Genomic DNA, 20,000 nt, shown 5'->3' on the forward strand with positions numbered 1-20,000 from the left:
CCCCAAATACAGGCTTTATCATCTGAGCATTAATTCAGTATAGTAAATGTTCTTTCTCTTTCCCCCTACAAAGAGCATTCCTTTGACAGATTGCATTCATAGAACATTCTATTACTTTCTTAGCTCAAAAATATCTGACTTCACAGTAATGAACCAAATAAACCCCTAACTTCTTCCATGTTCCCACTGGTGGACCCAGGTAACCACCTTCATAGGCTTTCAGCACAATTTGCCACAACATCTTCTAATCCCAGCTCCAAACAGAAGCATCCATGCAGTGGACAGATATCCTCCTTAGTATATTGTCATCTATTTTATCTTCTCTGGGCCTTGGATCATACTTTTTCTTATGCTTTGAAGGCCCTTTATTATATTGTTATCAATCAAAGTTCTGTTGATGCTTTTATGTCTTCATTCTATGATCTCCAGCAAAATTCATTATTCCCTTCTGTGTTCCTGAGCCATTGATTATCTCTTGCATTTCCTCTACTCACATGCATGTTTCTTCCATTATATTGTAAGGTTTCTGAGGAACTGTTCTTGGAGCCATCAAGTGCTAAATGGTGTCTTCGTATAGCATCCAAGAGGTATTTGACAGCTATTTGTTTAATTGAACAAATAGTATCACTACTAAATATTTCTACATGTGAATATAATTTTCTATACCTAATGTGAAATGTGCTTTATACAAATACATATATTCATATATAAAAGTATATGCATACACATAAAATATACACCTTTATATGAGTATATTATATATCTTTCTTTAGGAGATGTGTCACTCTGTTTTATCATGGGCTGATATATTAATTAGAGTGATTTTCCTGAAATAGAAATAAAATTCATCTCTAGTAACCCTGATCTTTCTTCATTCTCTCCATCCCTTTCTTCCTTTACTTCTTCCTTCAAGTACCTTTCATGAAATCAAGGTTTTTTGGTGACTCTCATCCAAGCTCACTTTAATGAATTTGTTTTGGGTTATCATAACTGTAGGCATCTTTAATATTTCTTGTAGACTGTTGAAGGAAATGTGGATTGATTCATTTGGATGGTATTTAATTTATTTTGTGTTGCTGTAACCAAACTCCTGAGGCTAGGTCATTTATAAAGAAAAGATGTTTATGTGGCTTACAGTTCTGATGGCTGTAAAGTTCAAATACCATGCACATCCCTGGCTATATCACAACATGCTGGATAAATGAAAAGACATGTGGTCATATTACAGAAGATGCCAAACACATGGGTGTCCTCACTTTATAGCACCTACTCATGAGAAGTGATCCAGTTTTGTAAAAAGTACATTGAACTGTAACCCAAATATTTAATCACCTTCCTCTAGGCCCCACCTCCTTAAGTATTCATCACCTATCAATTTTGTTTCAGTAGGGAATTAACCCTCAATACAAGTTTTGGTGGGGACAAACCACAATCTAAGGAGATGTCAACTGACTTCTCATGGATCATCACTTTTGTTAGATATTTTAAAAGATTGGATTCACAATCTCCCTGTGTTTGTGTGTATTCTTACTTCAGAGGCGTAAGAACCTTCACAGAGGAATGCTCAGTACAACAAGATGAAATGACACGATGTTGGAGCAGAAAAGTGTCACAGCAATACGAGCTGACGTTAGGAATGAAAGGGGAACACAGGCTGAGCCAGGGACTTCTGAATGTTCTCTACAAAGAACAAACTCTGAGCTCTAAATTTCTTACCTGCTATGGGAATGAGAAAGAGGAAACACATGACTCATAATGTGCTATGTCCATAAAATAAGAAATCAGCTCTTCAGAAAAGCCTTAAGTTTCCCTGAGACTAAAAACAGGGGGAAAAGATTTCTGTCATAGTTTTTCAAAATGAAGACATTGTCATGTGGCGAATATTCTCTGCATCTGATGCACACTTTGTAACTTCATAGGACAGTCACTTACTAAAGTCCCTCAGGTCAATTGGTAGAATTACATTAAAACATAATTCAGTCAAGCGCATTGTTCAGGAAGAAAGCAGCTCTAGTGTGTAGCTCTCTCACCCTCCAGTTAACCAAGACTATTTTTATATCATGTGGAGGAACTGTATTATTCCAGCTCATTCTTTATAAGCATTGCTTCTCTGGCCAGGATGTTTTAGTTGTCAGTTAGAGATCAGGATTCTTGATAAGTACACATTAAAGCTATACTTTGTGGTTGCTTAAGTGAAGAGTTTCAGGCTTTATCACTGGTCTTTGTTAAGGTCAAGTGTGTTCATCTCATGAATACTAAAGAAAGTCTTGATGCTGTGTGCTTGGATACTCCGGATACCCTTTACACTGAGATGGACAGAATGAGCCTCATAGTTTTATATAGTTTGTATGAAGCATGTAGATTTCTGTTTGGACAGGAATAATGAGAAATTTAAGAACTACCAATCTATACCATAAAGTACACATGTAATAACTTAAATCTGAAAAATGATTAAGAATTTATAGGCAAGTGTCCACTTCAGTCAACTTAAAAGTTCTTTATAAAACATCATTTGAACATTTTTCTTCTATTGATAGTTGTAGTAGACACCTTAGTACCTCAGTGAGATGAGGTGTATGTAGGTTCATACTGACATGGTTAAACACTTTTGAATATTTACCAAAAAGCATCACACTCACTTTAGTAGAGATGGTGTGCCATGTCCTTTCCTTCTAAAAATCACTGTGATGAAGCCTATGATCATGGACTCTTTTCTAGGTCCAATATTATGGATTTTATCTAAATGAGACAGTTTCCCTCAGAACTATCTCATGTGCTATGGTAGATAAATGATTTTAGTGAGAAACTTTTCATTTAACATTTGCCTTTTTAAGAATAAAAAAGTAAGGTTTTTAGTTTAGTAGGGTTACAGGAATCCCAGTACCCTGACTACCTCTGCCATGGGTTAACTAGAGTACCTAAACCTTAATTGATTAGAAACATGTCAATGTATGTCTGAACAAACAACAGACTCTTGACAAAATAGAATACAAACATTGAAAGAGATAATATCTGTACTGCCAAGATATAGACTCAAACAAATTAAGAAAGAAATTGTGCTTAAATAAGGAGACGTGAGAGTAGACAGTGTAGTCTTTTACCTTTAACTCCCGGCACTTTATCCCTCACAACAATAGAAGTGAATTGAAAAATTATGAGTATGTGTGCTAGAATGTTCTTACATCTCTATCATATTAAAATGCACCCAGGAGCCAACATCCCATGGAGTTTTTTTTAAGAACCATACTTATCTAGAAAAGTAGATTAGGCTTCTCAGGAGAGGATATACATAAATAAATTCCTTCTGAAAATTAAAAATAACAAGACTAGCATTATTGTATGATCCAGCTGCTATGTCCAAAGGAGCAGATGTGTTCAACTCATACAGATCATTTCATAGGATGTACCCAGTAGGTTCTGTAACTGGAAGTTTGAGATTTCAGGCCCACGTCTCTAGCACTGGAGTGGGCTATGATATACATCAGGAAAAACTAAATGGGCAATGTCTTTTTCTCAGTGGATAAACATTCTTGATTATCTTTTATGTTCTTCTCAGCTAATTCCTGAAAAACTATGAAATTTGCCCATTTGATTGTGATTTGCCCTATGAATTCCATCATGTACATTTACAAAACTATATTGTATATTATCTTCATAACAATAAACACTTAGCTAGCATGGTTATTTTAAGGATCAGTGGCTGAAATGCATGCCCATACTTCCTTTAGTGAGTTCACACACACACACTGTTTGCTCTTATAGCCTCACAGCCATCATCACTGAGCAATTGAAGGTGCATTAATCTTGCAGCAAACATAAAACCCATCCACTTGTGCTGTGGGGACAGCACTGGGATATGTTGGCTTTCAATGTCAGTGAATTAAAAGCTGAGATAACTTTTTCTCTTGTCAAGTTGCTGTCACTTTGTTAAGAATTAAAGACTGTATGTTTCCTAAATTTATAACAATATGTCAGTCTATTACAACTAAAAGAAAATGAGCAACTCTGGGTTGTTTTCAGTATGTAAGAGAAAGGCTTATTGCATCCCTTCTGAGTATCTTATCCTTGGAAACTTGTATCTGTTTAATTGGCATGTTATATATTAAAATGTGACAACCACAAGTTATCTATGAGGAGATTCTTGATGCTGTGTCTTCATAGGCATAGAACTCAAATTCTTCTTCTTTTTATTCAAGAGCCAACTGACTGTCACAGTCTAAAACTGTGTGAGTTTTTTCTTGGGCTTGAGAAAACCTGCTGTGGTATGCTCTGCTGTCTTTAAATCGTCAGTGGAGAAAATGGATACAAGTTCATGGCTATCTCCATTGCATTCTGAATGGGTGCCCTAGGAACCCCTAGCATCTCCATAGTAAGGTTGCTAAGCTCACAGGTATAGACAGAAGCAGACCTTTCTTACCTTTACCCTAAAAGAGCACATAGGGCATATGGCTTACCCTGCCAACCCTCTGTTCCTAAAGATGAAGGTGGATCAGTGTTCGCTTGGTAGGTACTTGCTGTTTGCTTGTTGTGGTGTTTTTCCTAAAGCAGCTCTCCCGGTAAGCGTCCATCCTTCCTGGGGGCATAGTGTCTGTTTCCTAAGTTCCTCATATGGATAACATTCTTCCCAAAAGGAAGCCATGACTGAAAATATACCATACAAATTCATTATGTTTTTAAAAGCCATCCCTGACGATTTTCCTTCATTCCTTGTCTTCAGAACATCCCCCAAACCTTGTAAAATTAATCTTCAAATTCTTTGAACTTTTCCTGCTTCTCCCCATGACCTCCACAACTTGTCTTGATTTACTTTTCTTTTGCCTAGATGCTATCTCTATAAACTCCTAAATGGCATGATTGTATCATCTGTTTTTTTTTTTTGACCTCCTCCAATGCATTATTCACATTGCTGTTAAAATGGTGTTTTTCAAAATGCAAATTTGGTGATGAGCAACATACTTTTTCCATTACACATGGCCTGTAAATGTTTAAGTGCCACCACAAGTATACTTGCTTTTAAAAACCTTGCTTCCAGTTGCTTCAGGAAAAAAAAAAAAAAAAGAAACATAATTCTTTGTGCATCTCCTCAAGTTTTGTCTTCAATCTTTTTCTAATTGTTTGGGTTAATCTATTGAAGAAGAAAGTGAAGTTTTTATAATTTATGAGGAAGCTTGGTATCTCTTCTAATAGCAAGGCTTTATGGGAATTTTTTTCATGGATCTTTTGGTGGTCAACTCGGTCCATTTGGGGATATTTTTCTTCTGTCTGGTTATTTTTCAGAAGTCCAACCTCCCTTGATCAACATGTTAAAATTTTTGATCTTTCAAAATGGAATGAATATGTTTATACCATGTTTGCTTTCTATTATGATTTTCTTTTGATTGGTAAGTTTATATATAGAGGGAGCAAAGTTCAAAATTGTTAAAGGATATGACAGTTATCGACTTCTTTGAGTAGTTTTATAAATTAACAGCTTGTGATTCTTAAGAATTTGAGGAAAAACATACACTGATAAAAATGTAAACTAGTTTCATTTGGTGGTACTTAGGCATTAAATTCAGACTGTATTTTGAAATATAAATATAAAGTTATTTGTACTGATGTGAAAATTTTCTGTATGTATGTGTTTATATGCATATATATATACACAACATATTCCTGGGTAATATACACTATCTTTAAATGTTTCTTGATGTACTTTTGTGGTTTTTATTCTTCATAGTGAAACATTTTTATGTATGATATTTCATGTTTTATTGATTTTTTTCAGTGCATATTATACCAAATGATAGGCTTCATTGTGGCATATTTGTCTACACATAAAAACATAATTTGATCAATTTCATTCCCCAATAGTTCCTTTGATTTGATATTTTTATTTTTTAAGCTACTTCCAACAGAAAAGTGCTACTATGTCTTTCACAAGACTCCATCTTCTGCCTTCAAATAAAACAAATACGTGCCATAGTTTGCCATTAGAACTATGAGAACTTTACTAAGCAATTCAGAGTAAAATCTGGAAAATTTTTAAATACTTGAGTCACCAAATTTTGGGCTGGGTCTTCTTGCCTATCACTCCCAGAAATTAATAATCAAGGTGGCACAAGCAGGATCTTTGATGTGTTCTAGGAAGAATACTGTGAAGAGCTGGAGTTGGGGGTTGTGGATTTTTTCCTGAACATTTTCAAAAGCTTGGCGTATAAAATAACATTTAGATTTTTCAAGCTATTCTTAGTTTTAAATCAAATTGATATTTTGTTTAGAAGGAAGGTCATCAAAAAGCTTATTTTTTGGTAAAATTTCTGATACTGAGAAAGAAAATTATTTACCTCTTTTATGTTTGTTTAATAAAAAATCATAAACCTGAAATTACTTTTTGAATATTGATTACATTGTCTTTTTAATGAACTTGAAACCTGCTTTTGAATTGTCACTCAAATTTATTCATTGTTAAGTATTGGAAATTAAATATTTGAAAGTCATAATTTTATGGGATTTCACATATTGTCAGAAATTAAAATTTTCTGATGTTGTTGTCATTGGTGTAAAATTTATAAGGACACTTGAAATGTTATTTAAATAGTCATTGTATTCAGGGGGACTCAGATAAAATTTGGGGGGAAATATTTTTCAGAGTTGGGACAAAAATGCCCAAGTACATATAACCCCTCAAACGCTTTGAGAATAAACATTATCCAACTGAGATTTTCAATGAAATATAAAGATTTTATAAAATCTCATTCATGATATTATAAATTTAATTATAATTACTATTAAAATCTCATGGTGCTATAAATATAATTACTTGTCTATGATTTCAGACAATCCAATTATATAGAAAGGTGGAACCTACAACAGGAAGAACTTATTATTAATAACCTATTTGAGAGTTAATTGCAGACATGATGCCTGTCATCCCGGAATCTATATTTATACAAACAAGAACATACTGCTAACCTAACTAAGGAAGTAAATATTGTAATTGAGGCTTCACCTGTCACCCCAATTCAAGTTTCTCTAATTTTCCTCCAAGGGTCTTTTCAAAATTATACTTTGTCAAGAATTTGAAAGAGTTATTTCTTTGACAATTCTGAACAGTTTTGAACATATCAAGTTTGGTTTTTCATAAAATGTTTGCATTTGGGTTTGCTGATATTTACTCATGATCTTATATAGTTTATGGATCATTTTTGCAAGAATAACTTGTAAATGATGTTATATTTTTTTTCTCAGTACATGAATTTTGCTTATCCCATTACCAACATTGTTAATGTTGACTCCTGATAAAGGCTATTTCTGTGAAACTTCCCTAATGTAAACCTATTTATTTTTTGTTCATATTTAATACCTGTGGGAAATTACTTTGAGACTATGTAACAATACCTCTCCTCCTGAAATTTTCCATTTTATTCCTTTATTGTATTAGCATCCACTCGTAACTTTTCATTTTATACAGTATATTATCTTTGTCAATTTCAAAATAATTTTGTTCAATGGTTCCACATTTAGCCAGCAAGAGCCCTTCACTCTGGCTTCTTTGTCATTTTAATGTCTCTCTATGATCTTTTGTGTACTTTCTTGCACAAGATAATTCCACGTACATCTTGTATTTTCCTCGTCCCAGTGCTGGTTGGCATCAGTCATTTCTCCAAGGAGCAGTGTTTTGTTTTCTTGAAGAGTGATATTAGAAACCAAGATCTGATCTCTAGGCATGGCCATGACTGCTCAACATTGCTCTTCCCATGGTCTTTTGGTTCACTTAGCTAGGAAAGATGTGTTTGGTTAAGTTAAATAATGAGTGCCTGACACTTATTTATAATTATATTCATTTCTATACTCACAAACTCATTTATTTAAAACTAGGTGTTCACCCTAATACCTCCATTCTCAATCCAATGCCATGTGTTTCATTTTGGTTTTCTTTTTTATTTAATATTCATTTGTTTCAAGAAGATTTTCTCTTTTTTCTAATTTTTTTTTTGTTTGTTTTTTTGCACTCACAGCATAGTGAAGCAGCTAGAATGAATGGTTTTCTTAGTTTTATTTGATTTGAACTTGTTAGGTCTCCTAACTTTTACAAAGCAAATGAATAATTCAGAAAGGAAGCAAAATAAATTCTCTTTACATCTTTACTATATATTTCTCTGGGTCTCTTCTTAAAAAAAAAGCAAAATTTTGAAATTCACTCCATTTTTTTTTCTAAATATAATAAAATTCCTAGTATGATTTGAAGAGAAGTTTCTATAAGGTAGTTAATTATTTTATTATTCAAAGGTAGTCTTTTGGATGGATGTTAGGGTGGATACTATGGCATGTCCTTTTTGGAAAATATAAGTTGATTGCAAAATGATTTGTGAAAGTGATTACTACATTTTGTTATTGTAATAAGATTAACTCTACTATTCTATTCTTAGGGATATAAGTCTAATTTTTGGATATTGGATCTTTAAGTCAATATTTAAGTAATGATATTGAGGCTGTATAGGAGGAAAGGGGTACCTTTTCCTCTTTTTAAATTTGTTTCTAAATATTTCTAATTTTAAAACACTAATATCAATATGAGTTAATTGATTAATACAATGTGAAATGGACGCTTCCACATTCAGATAAATGATAATTTAATCTAACTGGGGTGTGTGTTCTATAGACATTACTTTGCAATTTGTGGGATAATTGCACACACTCCTTCTAAACAATTTGGCTTTATTCTGTGCCAGAGTACCTTACAAACAGTCTTCAACATTTAAAGACTATTTCATAAAATGAAGTTTTGTTCTAGAATGCTCTTAGAGACTCTTATACCTAGTAACTGCCCTTACTTACTGATTAATCAACTAATTTCATTCTAAAATAAAAGCTGCTTTGATTTATGAATAGCCATATTAACACAAGCATACCACCTATGTACAATAACTTGCAAAGAGAACTCAGACTAAAATTTTATTGCATATTATTCATACTACATTGGGGGGGACTGATTTTTATTAAATAGTTTATTTGGAATGTCAATGCTTAAGGAGCAGTTTTCTCCTGGTTTAGGTAAGTTCCTTCTGAATTACTGTAGTCTAGGATTACCTTAATTTATGTTTTTTTTTTCTATTTCATTCATAGGCATATCATTTTGATAATAGCCCAGTGGCTCAACTTTGCTTGAAAACATGATTTAGCTTTTATTTTGTTTTCACTTTTTTGTTTTCAGTGCCTTAACTCAATTCACTTGCAGGAAGATTGATTTTTGAATAATATGGTCATGAGGTCAAACAGTACAAATTATACCCCGTTGCCATCTGGAATGGTGGGAATAAAAGCTTTATTTACACTCTTTTCTTTAAGAAAAGCATAATAAATGTCCTTTCCTGGCTCCAAGGAATGTATTCTGCAAAGAAAATGACTCTTGTTTGTAGGCTGATACTGTGGTTCATTCTATGGGACAGTGACTTGAAAACTTATGGCTGTTCAAAAAAGTAGCAAATAAATGCTCCAACCCTTATGTTTATGCTGTCCTGTTCCTGAAACCCTGATTCCTCTGCTCTCCCTTTTAACAACAGTAGCCATTCCTAGTCACAGATTACCTCAGAGAGACCTGAGGTTATAGAGTGGGCATAGAGTCTACTTATGTCTGGTTTTCTGGTCCATATACTGTCTTTTGGTCTGTGTGTATGGCAGAACTCCTGTCCTTTATAGCCCTTCCTAGGTAATTAAATAGACTACCGAGGGGTCAGAAATGTAGACACAGTGCTTAATTTGAGCTCCTTAGGGAAATCACTTGATTTTTATCATTCTTTTCACTTCCTTCCATTTCTTATCTACCTTTTATTGGCAGGCAGGATTCTATCTCTTCTTAGAACCATTGATAAATTCATGAGAAATCCATTGATATATATCAAAAGGTGAATTTTTAAAATGTGGACCTGTTTTAAAGTTACTACTATATCATGTGGCATGTTAATGTCTGATACTTCCTTCTTAAAGTATGAAATAACCAAGTATTTACAATTTTTTTTCACTGTGTAAGCATCATGAGTGGACTCCAGTTAAGAACTTATCACCATTCATGGATTGAATGAATTTAAAGAACAGCAGTTGTAGAAGAAACAGGATAAAATTAAGATTAAATTACAATACACCAAATTTAGAACTAAAAGACTTTCTCTAGTATTTACTGTATGTCTGGTCTGGAACAAGTAACTTAATTTTACTGAGTCTTTGCTTCATGTCCACAGAAAATGAAAACAATGATACCACCCTAAAAACACTCAAATATTTATGTTTGAGAGATACTGGGCATCATAGCACTTAGTAATATATAAAATGTTACATTTTTCCAATATGATTTTCTTAACTAATTCCTTTCTTATATTTATAAATCTGCTCTTTAGAACTGGACAATTAATAGGACTGTTTTGTTAACCTTTAGAGATGTACACGGGTATCTCTTGATTTACATTCTTTTGCCAAGCATTCAGTTTCTAAATAGGAAAGAAAACTTTTTTTTGGAAGAACATAACCAAAAGCATCTGGTTTCTTGGTTTCATCTTTTTAAAAAATCTTTTTTTTGAGAAAGCCATATAGGCTTTTTAACATGACCAACTGCCCGAGATAAATACTTAGCTCTCCTTCTCTGAATTACTACAAGAGATGTCTCCCCCCTGACTTATATAAAACCAGTTGGTTTAAGCATTTTTGGTCACTCAAAACAAAGCTTTGCCATCCCAAATATTTAGTCCTTTAAAAATTCCTTTTGGGGGACAATTCATCAGATAATATAAATTCTCTTTATTGGTCATATTGAATCATTGAGGACCCTGAAAACTCATTCAAACAGGAGAAACAAGAGCCTTCATGAGCTTTGAAAAAGTTACTTTGCATGAACACTGCTCTCTAAATTCACTTGAATGTCCAGATATCTCCTACTTTTTTGGGATTTGCATGGACTATTTTCTCATTTTCAGTTTATTGCTCTGGCTCTTGTTATATTAAGGCCTACAGTCACATACCTCTGTTCTACTTAGACTCACTGCTGGACCTTGGCATCGAGTAAGTGCATATATGCTAATATTATCCTGGATGCCAGATTAGTGCCAGGCACTGCTAGGCACACTTAATGCATTTTACCATTCAGTCCTCCTGTCTGTAAGCTGGGTACTATTGTTATTGCCACAGAATCTAATTAGTTTGAAGATAGAATGAAATCAAAACATAGAGTCTCCAGTCTGCTTCATACCCAGTACGATGCCCAGTCTGACACTCAATATTTGTAGCATGAATGATGCCATCTATTGGCATTTTAGTAGGTTTTTTTTTTCAATTCAAATTATTATCTTTAATATATACTGCAGATTCCACAAGTACTTTATAATTATCTTATTTCATAAACATCTTATTTGACTACTTCAGTTGAACTTCTTTGTAACCAATATATATTTAAAATTTTTAGGACAATTTGTATGTCTTCTTAGATATAAAAACATACCAACTCTCTATCAGGTGAGGATTAAGGTCTAGGGCTTTTAAGAAAATACTCAGCATATTATCATTTCAACATTTTCCATATTTCTTGTTAATGAAAACTTCCCTCCATTCTTCTACCTTCCAAATTAGGAAAAAAAGTCACTTTTACTGTCTGTAAATTGATACCATATATTCCTCAAGTCTTATGATATCCAGTCCCTTAGAAATTTTTGCTCTTATTTGTGAAAGAAGAACCACAGTGTTTGCCTCCATATGCAACTGGGTGATCCACTTGTTTTTTCCATTAGTTTGAACACCAAGAATTCCATTTTTCTCTAGTTAACAGTAGAATATAAATACATATCCCATTTTGCTCTTTTTTGGTTTAATTGTGTTCACACATTACGTTTTGTCACATGGCCCTGGTTTTGATTTGATTTGTAGTAACATATTCAAGAAGGCCTCCTGTAAAATGAAGAAGAGCAGGAACTAAATGTCATCCTTATGTAGCAGCTGCAACAAAGTTAAAAGAACCACATGCAGTGTACATCTTGAATGAAGAAAATTGTTTGCTGACTAAATCAAACTAAAGGCTATAAAATTAAAGTCACCAACATCTCTTTTTGTGAATTTATAAGGCTAATACTTCTTAACCTGGTGTTTAAAAGAAATAGGGGTTTAAAAATAGTTTCTCCCATTTGATGGACGATACTCAAATAGAAGCCAAATGTATAGCCACAAAACTACTAAAGAATGGTTAACCATTAACATGAGTGCCATAGAATAAACCCACTGGGAATTCAGAGATGCCTCATGAATGAGCTCTGAAATGATTGTCACAGCATCCTAAATGTGCCTCATTGCAAGTATCTTTTGAACACAAGGAAGGTACAAAGGAAATACACAAAACTCCTGCCTCCCCTGAGCTTGTAAGAGTTCATACATACATTGATGATCATAAAATATTTATTGGTAATATCAGTTGGGTAATTTTAAGGATGAGCCATATAAACTGGTACTTAGAAAAATGACTTCAAGGGACAAATTCACCAAGGAAAAAACTGCTCATCTTTTCCCTTGGATTTGGATGTTTATTTTATTATACTACCATTTTTGCCCAAAGTTCTGGTATACTTGTCAAATCTTTTGATAATGCATTTGAGGAAGCATACCATGATTGACATGATTTTCCTAGGAAATGTATTGGTGATAAATCTGATAAATTTTGGATTTTTCCAAGAACCATAATATAGAATCCTTCCTTGAAGATATCCTTAAATCGGTTAGACCAGTGGGCAAGGACTGGTCTGGTCTTTAAGAGCCCTAGCAAGGTTGGACAATGAGATAATTGAGGCTATCTCAGAAGGACTCTGGCCTCAAGAGGTAATTTAGAGTTTCAAGATTTCCTTTCAAATGTGAGAGGTTCAGTGTTTGTGGACTTGGAGCAAAAATTAAAGTGTTATCACTAATATTCTTCATGCATAAACAATGAAAGTGGTTTAATTGAGCAAATTATGCAAAGCCTATTTTTTGATCATTGACAGATGTCTAAGGGCTGACTTCCTGCAAAACAGAGACAGGCTATTTTCATCATAGATACCTTTGAAGTCCTGGGCAGGTCAGGGATTGTTAACAAGTTGAATAGCAATGGAAAGTTAATTCTAAGAAATGCTGACATTCCTGTTTCTCTTTTTTAAACAGAACTAAAAATTTCTTATCAGCATTTTTCATTAAGACATAAAAATATTCAGAGAATGGGCTATATTTCCTGCTCTATTATAGCTGCCATTCCAAACAAAATATGTATGAGTCTACAATTCAGTAAGCACAAGTACGTAGTAATCTGCCCTTTAATGGCCTCTCAAAATGACAGACCAAATGGCTTCATGAAGGTCAAGTCTGATTTAAATTGTTGATGAATTAGTAGCTAATTCTGCATGATTGAATATTAATATGGAACGGTGTTAAGTAAGGCACTTTAAAACTTAATGAGCACATTAATGAATAGGACAAAATGTTTTTCTTTTCATCTCATCTAAAAGTTTAAAACTAAACATTGACAATTTATTATTTTTTGATAACTGCTTTTTTTTTCCCCCTTGTGAAAGTTTATGTGTTAAGGCATTAAGAGTATTGATTTGATTCCCAAGTTTCTGGTACCACTCATTTGATAAGCTGTCAAAATTGATGTTATCCAATAGCCAAGGCAGTTTTGTATAAATCACTAATAAATGTAGAGGGTGAAAAAAGGCAATTAACATCTTCTAAACTACACCCACTGAGATAAGCATTCCAATTAGAAATTTCATTATTTCTACAGTTCGTTTTATGTTGAATACTGAGATTTATTGCCAAATACCTGACAGTCAAATTGGAAACAAGCCACAACTGTCAAAGTGTAGCAGCTCTGGCTATTCGAATCTGTTACATTGTGATGTTTCTCATGAAAATTTAATGAAGAATGTGCATTCAAAGAGTTTCTGTGCAAAGGGGGGGGGGATGGATAGAATTTAATTACCCTTATTAAAAATAAGAAAAGGATGCTCGTTACATTCTCTGTTTGATTAGTATGCAAGAATGATTATCTTTGTTGTATACTTTATATATAAAAGGAGGCTCTGGAGTATTCTCTATGAGTCAAGAAGGAAAAAAAAAAACAGTCATGCAAATGTATTAGGCTACTTTCAGGTGGGCATAAGTCAGTTTTTTCTGCTATCCCAAAGGTGAGGACTTCATTTCTTGTGAATCTAGATCTCTTTGGTAGGAGCTTTGGAGTGGCTCAAAAATTTTTAAGTTTTTGACACTTAACCACCCATCAACCCTGTAAATGTTGACTTGGTTCTTCTGAGAGATGAACTTTTAGAAGAAAACCAACAATTAGTAGGACAATATTCATGGCTGTGAATGTAACTAGTAGTTAAATGCAAAGGGTGGAAGGTGATATAGTGCCCTGGGGAGTAAAAAAAATCAGGAATCCCAAGGTGATTTTTTTTTTAATTTAACCTCACTGTGTTAAAAATGGAGAATAACAAATCCTAAGACTTTTTTAGAACCTCATTTCTAGATGATGAAGGCAATCTAGTTGACTTTGAAGCACTTGAGTAAATTATTTTAATCCTTTGAAACATTTTGTGTCAATAGCTGCCAAGTTCAGTGTTTAATAATATGTGTGATACAGCAGCTTTTGCTTTTTCTGCTATTTTTTGTTCCTAAATAACATTAGAACTGTACTGTAGATGGAAATATATGGGCAGAATTTTTAAAGACATAAAGAACTGACTCAAGAAATTCAAGTGGAATAGGTTATTAAAATTAGCATAGCCTAATTTGCAAGATACTTCTTATTTCGGTTTTAATTTTTAATTTTCCCTTGGAGACTTAAAAAAATCATCTTGATATTACACTCTTAACCACTGTTTCTGACACTTGTCCACTGTAGATCTCTGCTTGACTAAGAATGTATAAGCTTTTATGTAAACACAATGTTATGGTTTCTTAAAAGAGCTGCAACTTTCAACTTAACATGTGTCGTCCAATGAAGTTAAACATATATAATACACACATGCACATAATAAATGTACATGCACACATTTATTTATTTTCTTATTTGAAGTTCCAGGCCCTAAGTAACTGGTCTAAAGGGAAAATATTCTCTAGTAAATTTAGATGTCAAACTGAACTTTTGATCTTGCTCAGACTGCTTAATAGAAGATATCTAACCTCCATACTGCTGAGCAAAAGGGCCAGACTATACATCCACTTATGTAACCCCATCAGTTTTCTCTCATAATAACTTAGACCTATTCACTGAACTTTGCTCTTCTTGAGCACTTTCTTCTTTGGTGGGATCTTCAAATCAAGTGTTCACATCCAGAACCCCTCCAGTCTTGAATATATGCTACAGGTCACCTCTTTACCAGAAGTTCAGTATAGTAGAGAAAGTTTGCCCAGAAGCATTCTGATATATTTATTCACAAGTAGGAATAGAAATCACTGGAGTTTACCTTAAAATCTTCAAATCTAGACTAGCAAGAGGGTAGGGCTTTAGAATGCAGATGAGACATGAAATAACTCATGGTGTGGAGGGATAACCTGATATAATTGGTAAGTACAAACAGTGGATTTAGGAACCCACTGCTGTGGTATCTCTGACAAGGAGATGATTAAATATGTGGGAGTTTGGAAAAAGCTTTACAATGAAAGCAATTTGATCTGGATGGCTTCCTGGAGGCACAGTTATTCAACAGACATGATTTGTCTGGGGAATGGTGACAATCTCAGTGTAGACAGAAGAAGTTTCCTGTGGAGGATGTGATCCATGAAAGGCTAAGAAAAGTGGGACCGATTTAACAAAAGAGTTTGTTAGGCAGCTTTCAGATGTTTAATTTCCCCTGCAGACTAGAAAGAGGAGAGATAGGAGAGCACCTAGAGCTGACTGAAAGCATGGTGAAGGCACCACAGTTGGGCTTCTGCACTAGAAATTGTAACTAAACCTCAATAAGATTCACAGAATCAACTGTGGATTTGTCACTCATGCTGGAGCTTGTAGATGACATCCAAGGGGAAGTTTGATGCCACATCTGATGATTTCTAATGTTTTGCTCACTGGAGTTGATAATTTTGAATTGTCATTTTAGAATTGTTGGCATGTGAAAATGTACTGGTGGTCACAAGGGTATAATGGTCTCTTGTTAGTCATCCCAACTGGAAGGCAAAATGTTTCTCTAATGGTCTTCAAACAAATGGCTAAATTCTACTTCAGATAATTTTCATTGAACCAAAATTCCTTCAATACCTTTCTAATCGTGACTGGAAGAACTGGCAGTGTAGATTATCAGTGTGAAGCATGATAGGGGAATTTCAGTAGACTTTAATTTCTCAACAGAGATCTAAAATAACTTGATGTGGGTATGGAGAAGTCAACTGCAAATGAGTTTGAAATTCAAAGTTTAGGAATTTAAAGTTTTTAATGACTTAAAATGGTACTTAGAGATGGAGGAAATTATTCTCTTTCCAAAGGACCTGTTTACTTTTGTGTTATTAGTAGGGAGTTGACTTGTTCTTTGGTTAAATCCCTTTTAGAAAAATTTCTGATTAATTAAAAATTCCTGTAAAGAAATTCATCTGTATTGCACCTTATGATTGAGCATTACATCTGCTGTCTCTTAGTATCCGAGAGGAATCTATTCCAGAACATACACACATACACGTGTGTACACACCCTACAATAGCAAAATCAGTAGATGATCAAGTCCCTTGTATGAAGTGGTATGGTATTTGCATATAGTCTTGCACATTCTCAATATACTTTATTATTTCTAGGTTACTTGTAACTGTATAATACAATGTAAATGATATGTAAATAGTTATACTGCATTGTTTGGGGGATAATAACAAGAAAAATACTTGTACATGTTCAGTACAGTCAATTTATTTCCAGACAGTTTGAATCTTCAACTGGTTTAATACTTGCAACATTTAAGTGTTGAACCAGTGGACCCAGAGGGTTAAGTGTGTTTAGTTTTACTTAAGTCATAAGTGAAACAAATTAGCTTGGAGTACGGACAGCTTAACTTAGCTCCCTGCTAACCTGCTTGTTTGCAGGGGGCATGAACTTCTATTTACTTTACACACTAGTCTATGCTTACTCACTCAGTGAAAATGTTTCTCTCTCTCTAAAATCCCTTTTTCCTTTTTGCAACTTGGTCACTCGGACTTCTTCCTCACGGGCTATTGGAAATCAGAGCTTCCGTTTGATACTCACTGACCTCCTCAGGCACAAATATTGTAGTTACTATCTGTGCTCCTGAAGATCTCACTGGGAGCTCTATCTGTATCACAGTCTCAGCTATTTGTGTGTTGGCCTTTCACATATGTGTACTCTGCTGCTCTGAAACAGAGATGATGGCTGTGACCCAATGTACGGTACTTGGTTGGTGTTAGGTTCTCAACATAATGAATTAGGTAAAAAGGGAGATTTATAGGTAATATTGAATTCTGGACATTTGACTTCTTAACGCAGTTTTTGTGTTACTTTTTGTCTTACAGAGGACCAAATTCCCAGGGGCTTCCCTACCATTGACATGGGCCCACAGCTGAAGGTGGTGGAGCGTACACGCACTGCCACCATGCTCTGTGCAGCCAGTGGTAATCCGGATCCAGAAATCACTTGGTTCAAAGATTTCTTACCTGTCGACACAAGCAACAACAATGGTCGTATTAAGCAGTTACGATCAGGTAGGGTCTTGTTACTGTTTCTAGTAACTCCTAGAGAATTTTTTTTAAAAAATCTTTCTCTCTCTTTATTTTATTTTATTTATTTTTATTTTTAATTTTGAGGTATTGATTTTTCTCCCTCTTTTTTTTTTCTCTGTTATTTAATGTGTTGTCCATGTGTGTGATGTCATAACCTGTTTCAGAGTCTTTCTTCTCTCTGTGTTTTGCAGCTTCTGTTTAATCCACATTGCTCACTGCTGTGACTGTATTTTTGATAATTTTTTTTTTTAATTTACTGCTTTCCTGCAGTATTCGATGGATCCATTTTCTCCTCTTTCTTTCTGTTTTCTTTTGAAAGAAATTTATTTCAACATTGGACTTCATTCAGAACTTGCAAGGAGTTCCAATGGTTATATCCATTAAAAAATAAATGTTCATATTTAACACTAAAATGATTTAATTTTATTAAAGTGTATTTTCTGCTGTCTTCTACATTTGAACTCATCCAAGTATCAAAGTTTAGTGAAGTTTGGGCACATCTGCTTTCTTTTCACTAATACATAAATCACATAGACGTTCTCTTATGAGTAACCAGATGGATTTTTTTTTTTTTTTAATTTACAAAGTCCTTTTCAAAGTACCGATGAGAGGAGGGGATTTTTATTAATACTTTATCACTGTGAGCGAGCATTTTCTACACATTAGCCACAGTAGTGTGCGCCCACACTCAAGGTTTTTGAACCCTCCAGGGACTGGATCTACAGAAGCCTGCTTTTGGTGTAGACTCCAGCTTTTGCTGTTTTCTCTCTCTCTCCTTATCCTTTTCTCCCTCTCCCATTCGCATCCAAGTTTATTCCTTTGCTCTCTGTAGATTAAAAGTGGAGGTAATTCTAAGTTTGTTAAGTTTTAGAGGCTGTCCCTAGTTAATTTCATGGGGGCATATATTAATAAGGTGTTTACTTTGACATGGGTAGTAATATGGATTTAGAGTGCTAAGTTGTTTAACTGCCTGTCTTCCCAGAATTCTCAGCTTTTGACCTGTCCTGTGATGTTAAAGCGTCTTGTTAACTGCCTCTTTTGCTTGTTGTCAGCAGAATTGTGTAGATTAGCATTCTGTTATTGTAAATAAAGAATTAATTATTCACATGTAACATAGATGATATAGTATAATAAAGCTTTAACTCTGAAAAATTTGTACCAAATTATAAGGAATATAATAATATTTTTATGCTTTCTTCTCTCCGTATTTAAATCTCCAGAATCCATTGGTAAGTGCTTAGTTCTGAAGCGCACTTCACCCCCCACTAATTTCCATATTCAGAATATTATTATTATTAATAATAAAATGCATGGCATGCATTTTACTAACTGTCAGTGTAGACACCAGATCTCCATAGTGGCGCGCACACGCACACCTCCACAGAGCCGTTATCGTAAGAACACTGTATAGAAAGATAAATTAGTACACGAATAGTTGTTATTCACACAAATGCAACGTAGAAAGTAGCATAAGATATTCAGTCAACAGTGTTTGTTTCTAGTTAGTGCTTAGTATTTCCTATAACAGTATATATATATATGCATATTTATATATATACTTAAATAGCTTAGTCAGTATGTACCTAAATTATGTCTTTAAAAAATATTGTATAGTTCTATTTTTTTTTTGTTCTTAAGGATATGAGGCCTATGAGATACAGTTCTAACCCTATGTGACCCCAGACCTAAGAACTCAGTTGCCCTCTGAGAAAGGCAAAGCTGCCTATTATGGTCCTTGCCCTCTGTGGTATAATGCAACTTGCTTTTATGATCTAATAATACTATCTAATATATTCCTGTTTTACCAGTAGAGTAATTCAAGTTTCTTTTAAGACCTTATTTAATTCTGTAAATCTAATTTAATTCTTCTCCCCAGCCCTAGCCTCCTTCTTCTCGTACTAATGCTTCTTCTTTCTAATCTTATTTGCATTCATATTATCCACCCAGGTGGTACACCAATAAGAGGTAAGAGTGCTGAACTAACGTTCACAGAATGATCTTACTCATTCTTTCTGTCCTTTCATCCCTCTCATCTTTGTCCGGTTTCCAAAGTCATTCCAATAATGTCCATCAACTTAATTTTTTTTTCCTTTGTACTGTTTGGTTATGATTCGTGACTCTCATATTGTGAGCTCTCCTTTTCCTTTTCCTTTTTCTCTTTGTTTTGTTCATTTCTTCCTTTATGAAAATGATTATTTAAGTTGTGATATGCTTCAAAGAAAGCATATCCAGGTCTTTAGACCACAGACCAGTCACAGCGTACCATCTGTCCCTCTTTTTTTCCTTTTCTTCTTCTT

General features: G+C 34.1%; 1 protein-coding gene across 50 annotated transcripts in view; it reads left to right on the top strand.

The window, feature by feature from the left end:
- The window catches only part of Ptprd (protein tyrosine phosphatase receptor type D), a 2,156,260-nt gene that overhangs the window by 1,950,770 nt on the left and 185,490 nt on the right, over positions 1 to 20,000 (top strand). For 25 of the 50 annotated variants that reach the window (XM_048806967.1, XM_048806968.1, XM_048806990.1 and 22 more), the window contains 3 exons: positions 17,497 to 17,685; positions 18,924 to 18,932; positions 19,651 to 19,668. In XM_048806967.1, coding sequence (XP_048662924.1) covers positions 17,497 to 17,685; positions 18,924 to 18,932; positions 19,651 to 19,668 — 216 coding nt within the window. The remainder of the gene's footprint in view (positions 1 to 17,496; positions 17,686 to 18,923; positions 18,933 to 19,650; positions 19,669 to 20,000) is intronic. The other 25 variants (XM_048806976.1, XM_048806979.1, XM_048806981.1 and 22 more) reach the window with 3 other exon arrangements.

This window comes from Marmota marmota, unplaced genomic scaffold (genome assembly GCF_001458135.2).
Source record: "Marmota marmota marmota unplaced genomic scaffold, marMar, whole genome shotgun sequence".
NCBI classification, from domain to species: domain Eukaryota; kingdom Metazoa; phylum Chordata; class Mammalia; order Rodentia; family Sciuridae; genus Marmota; species Marmota marmota.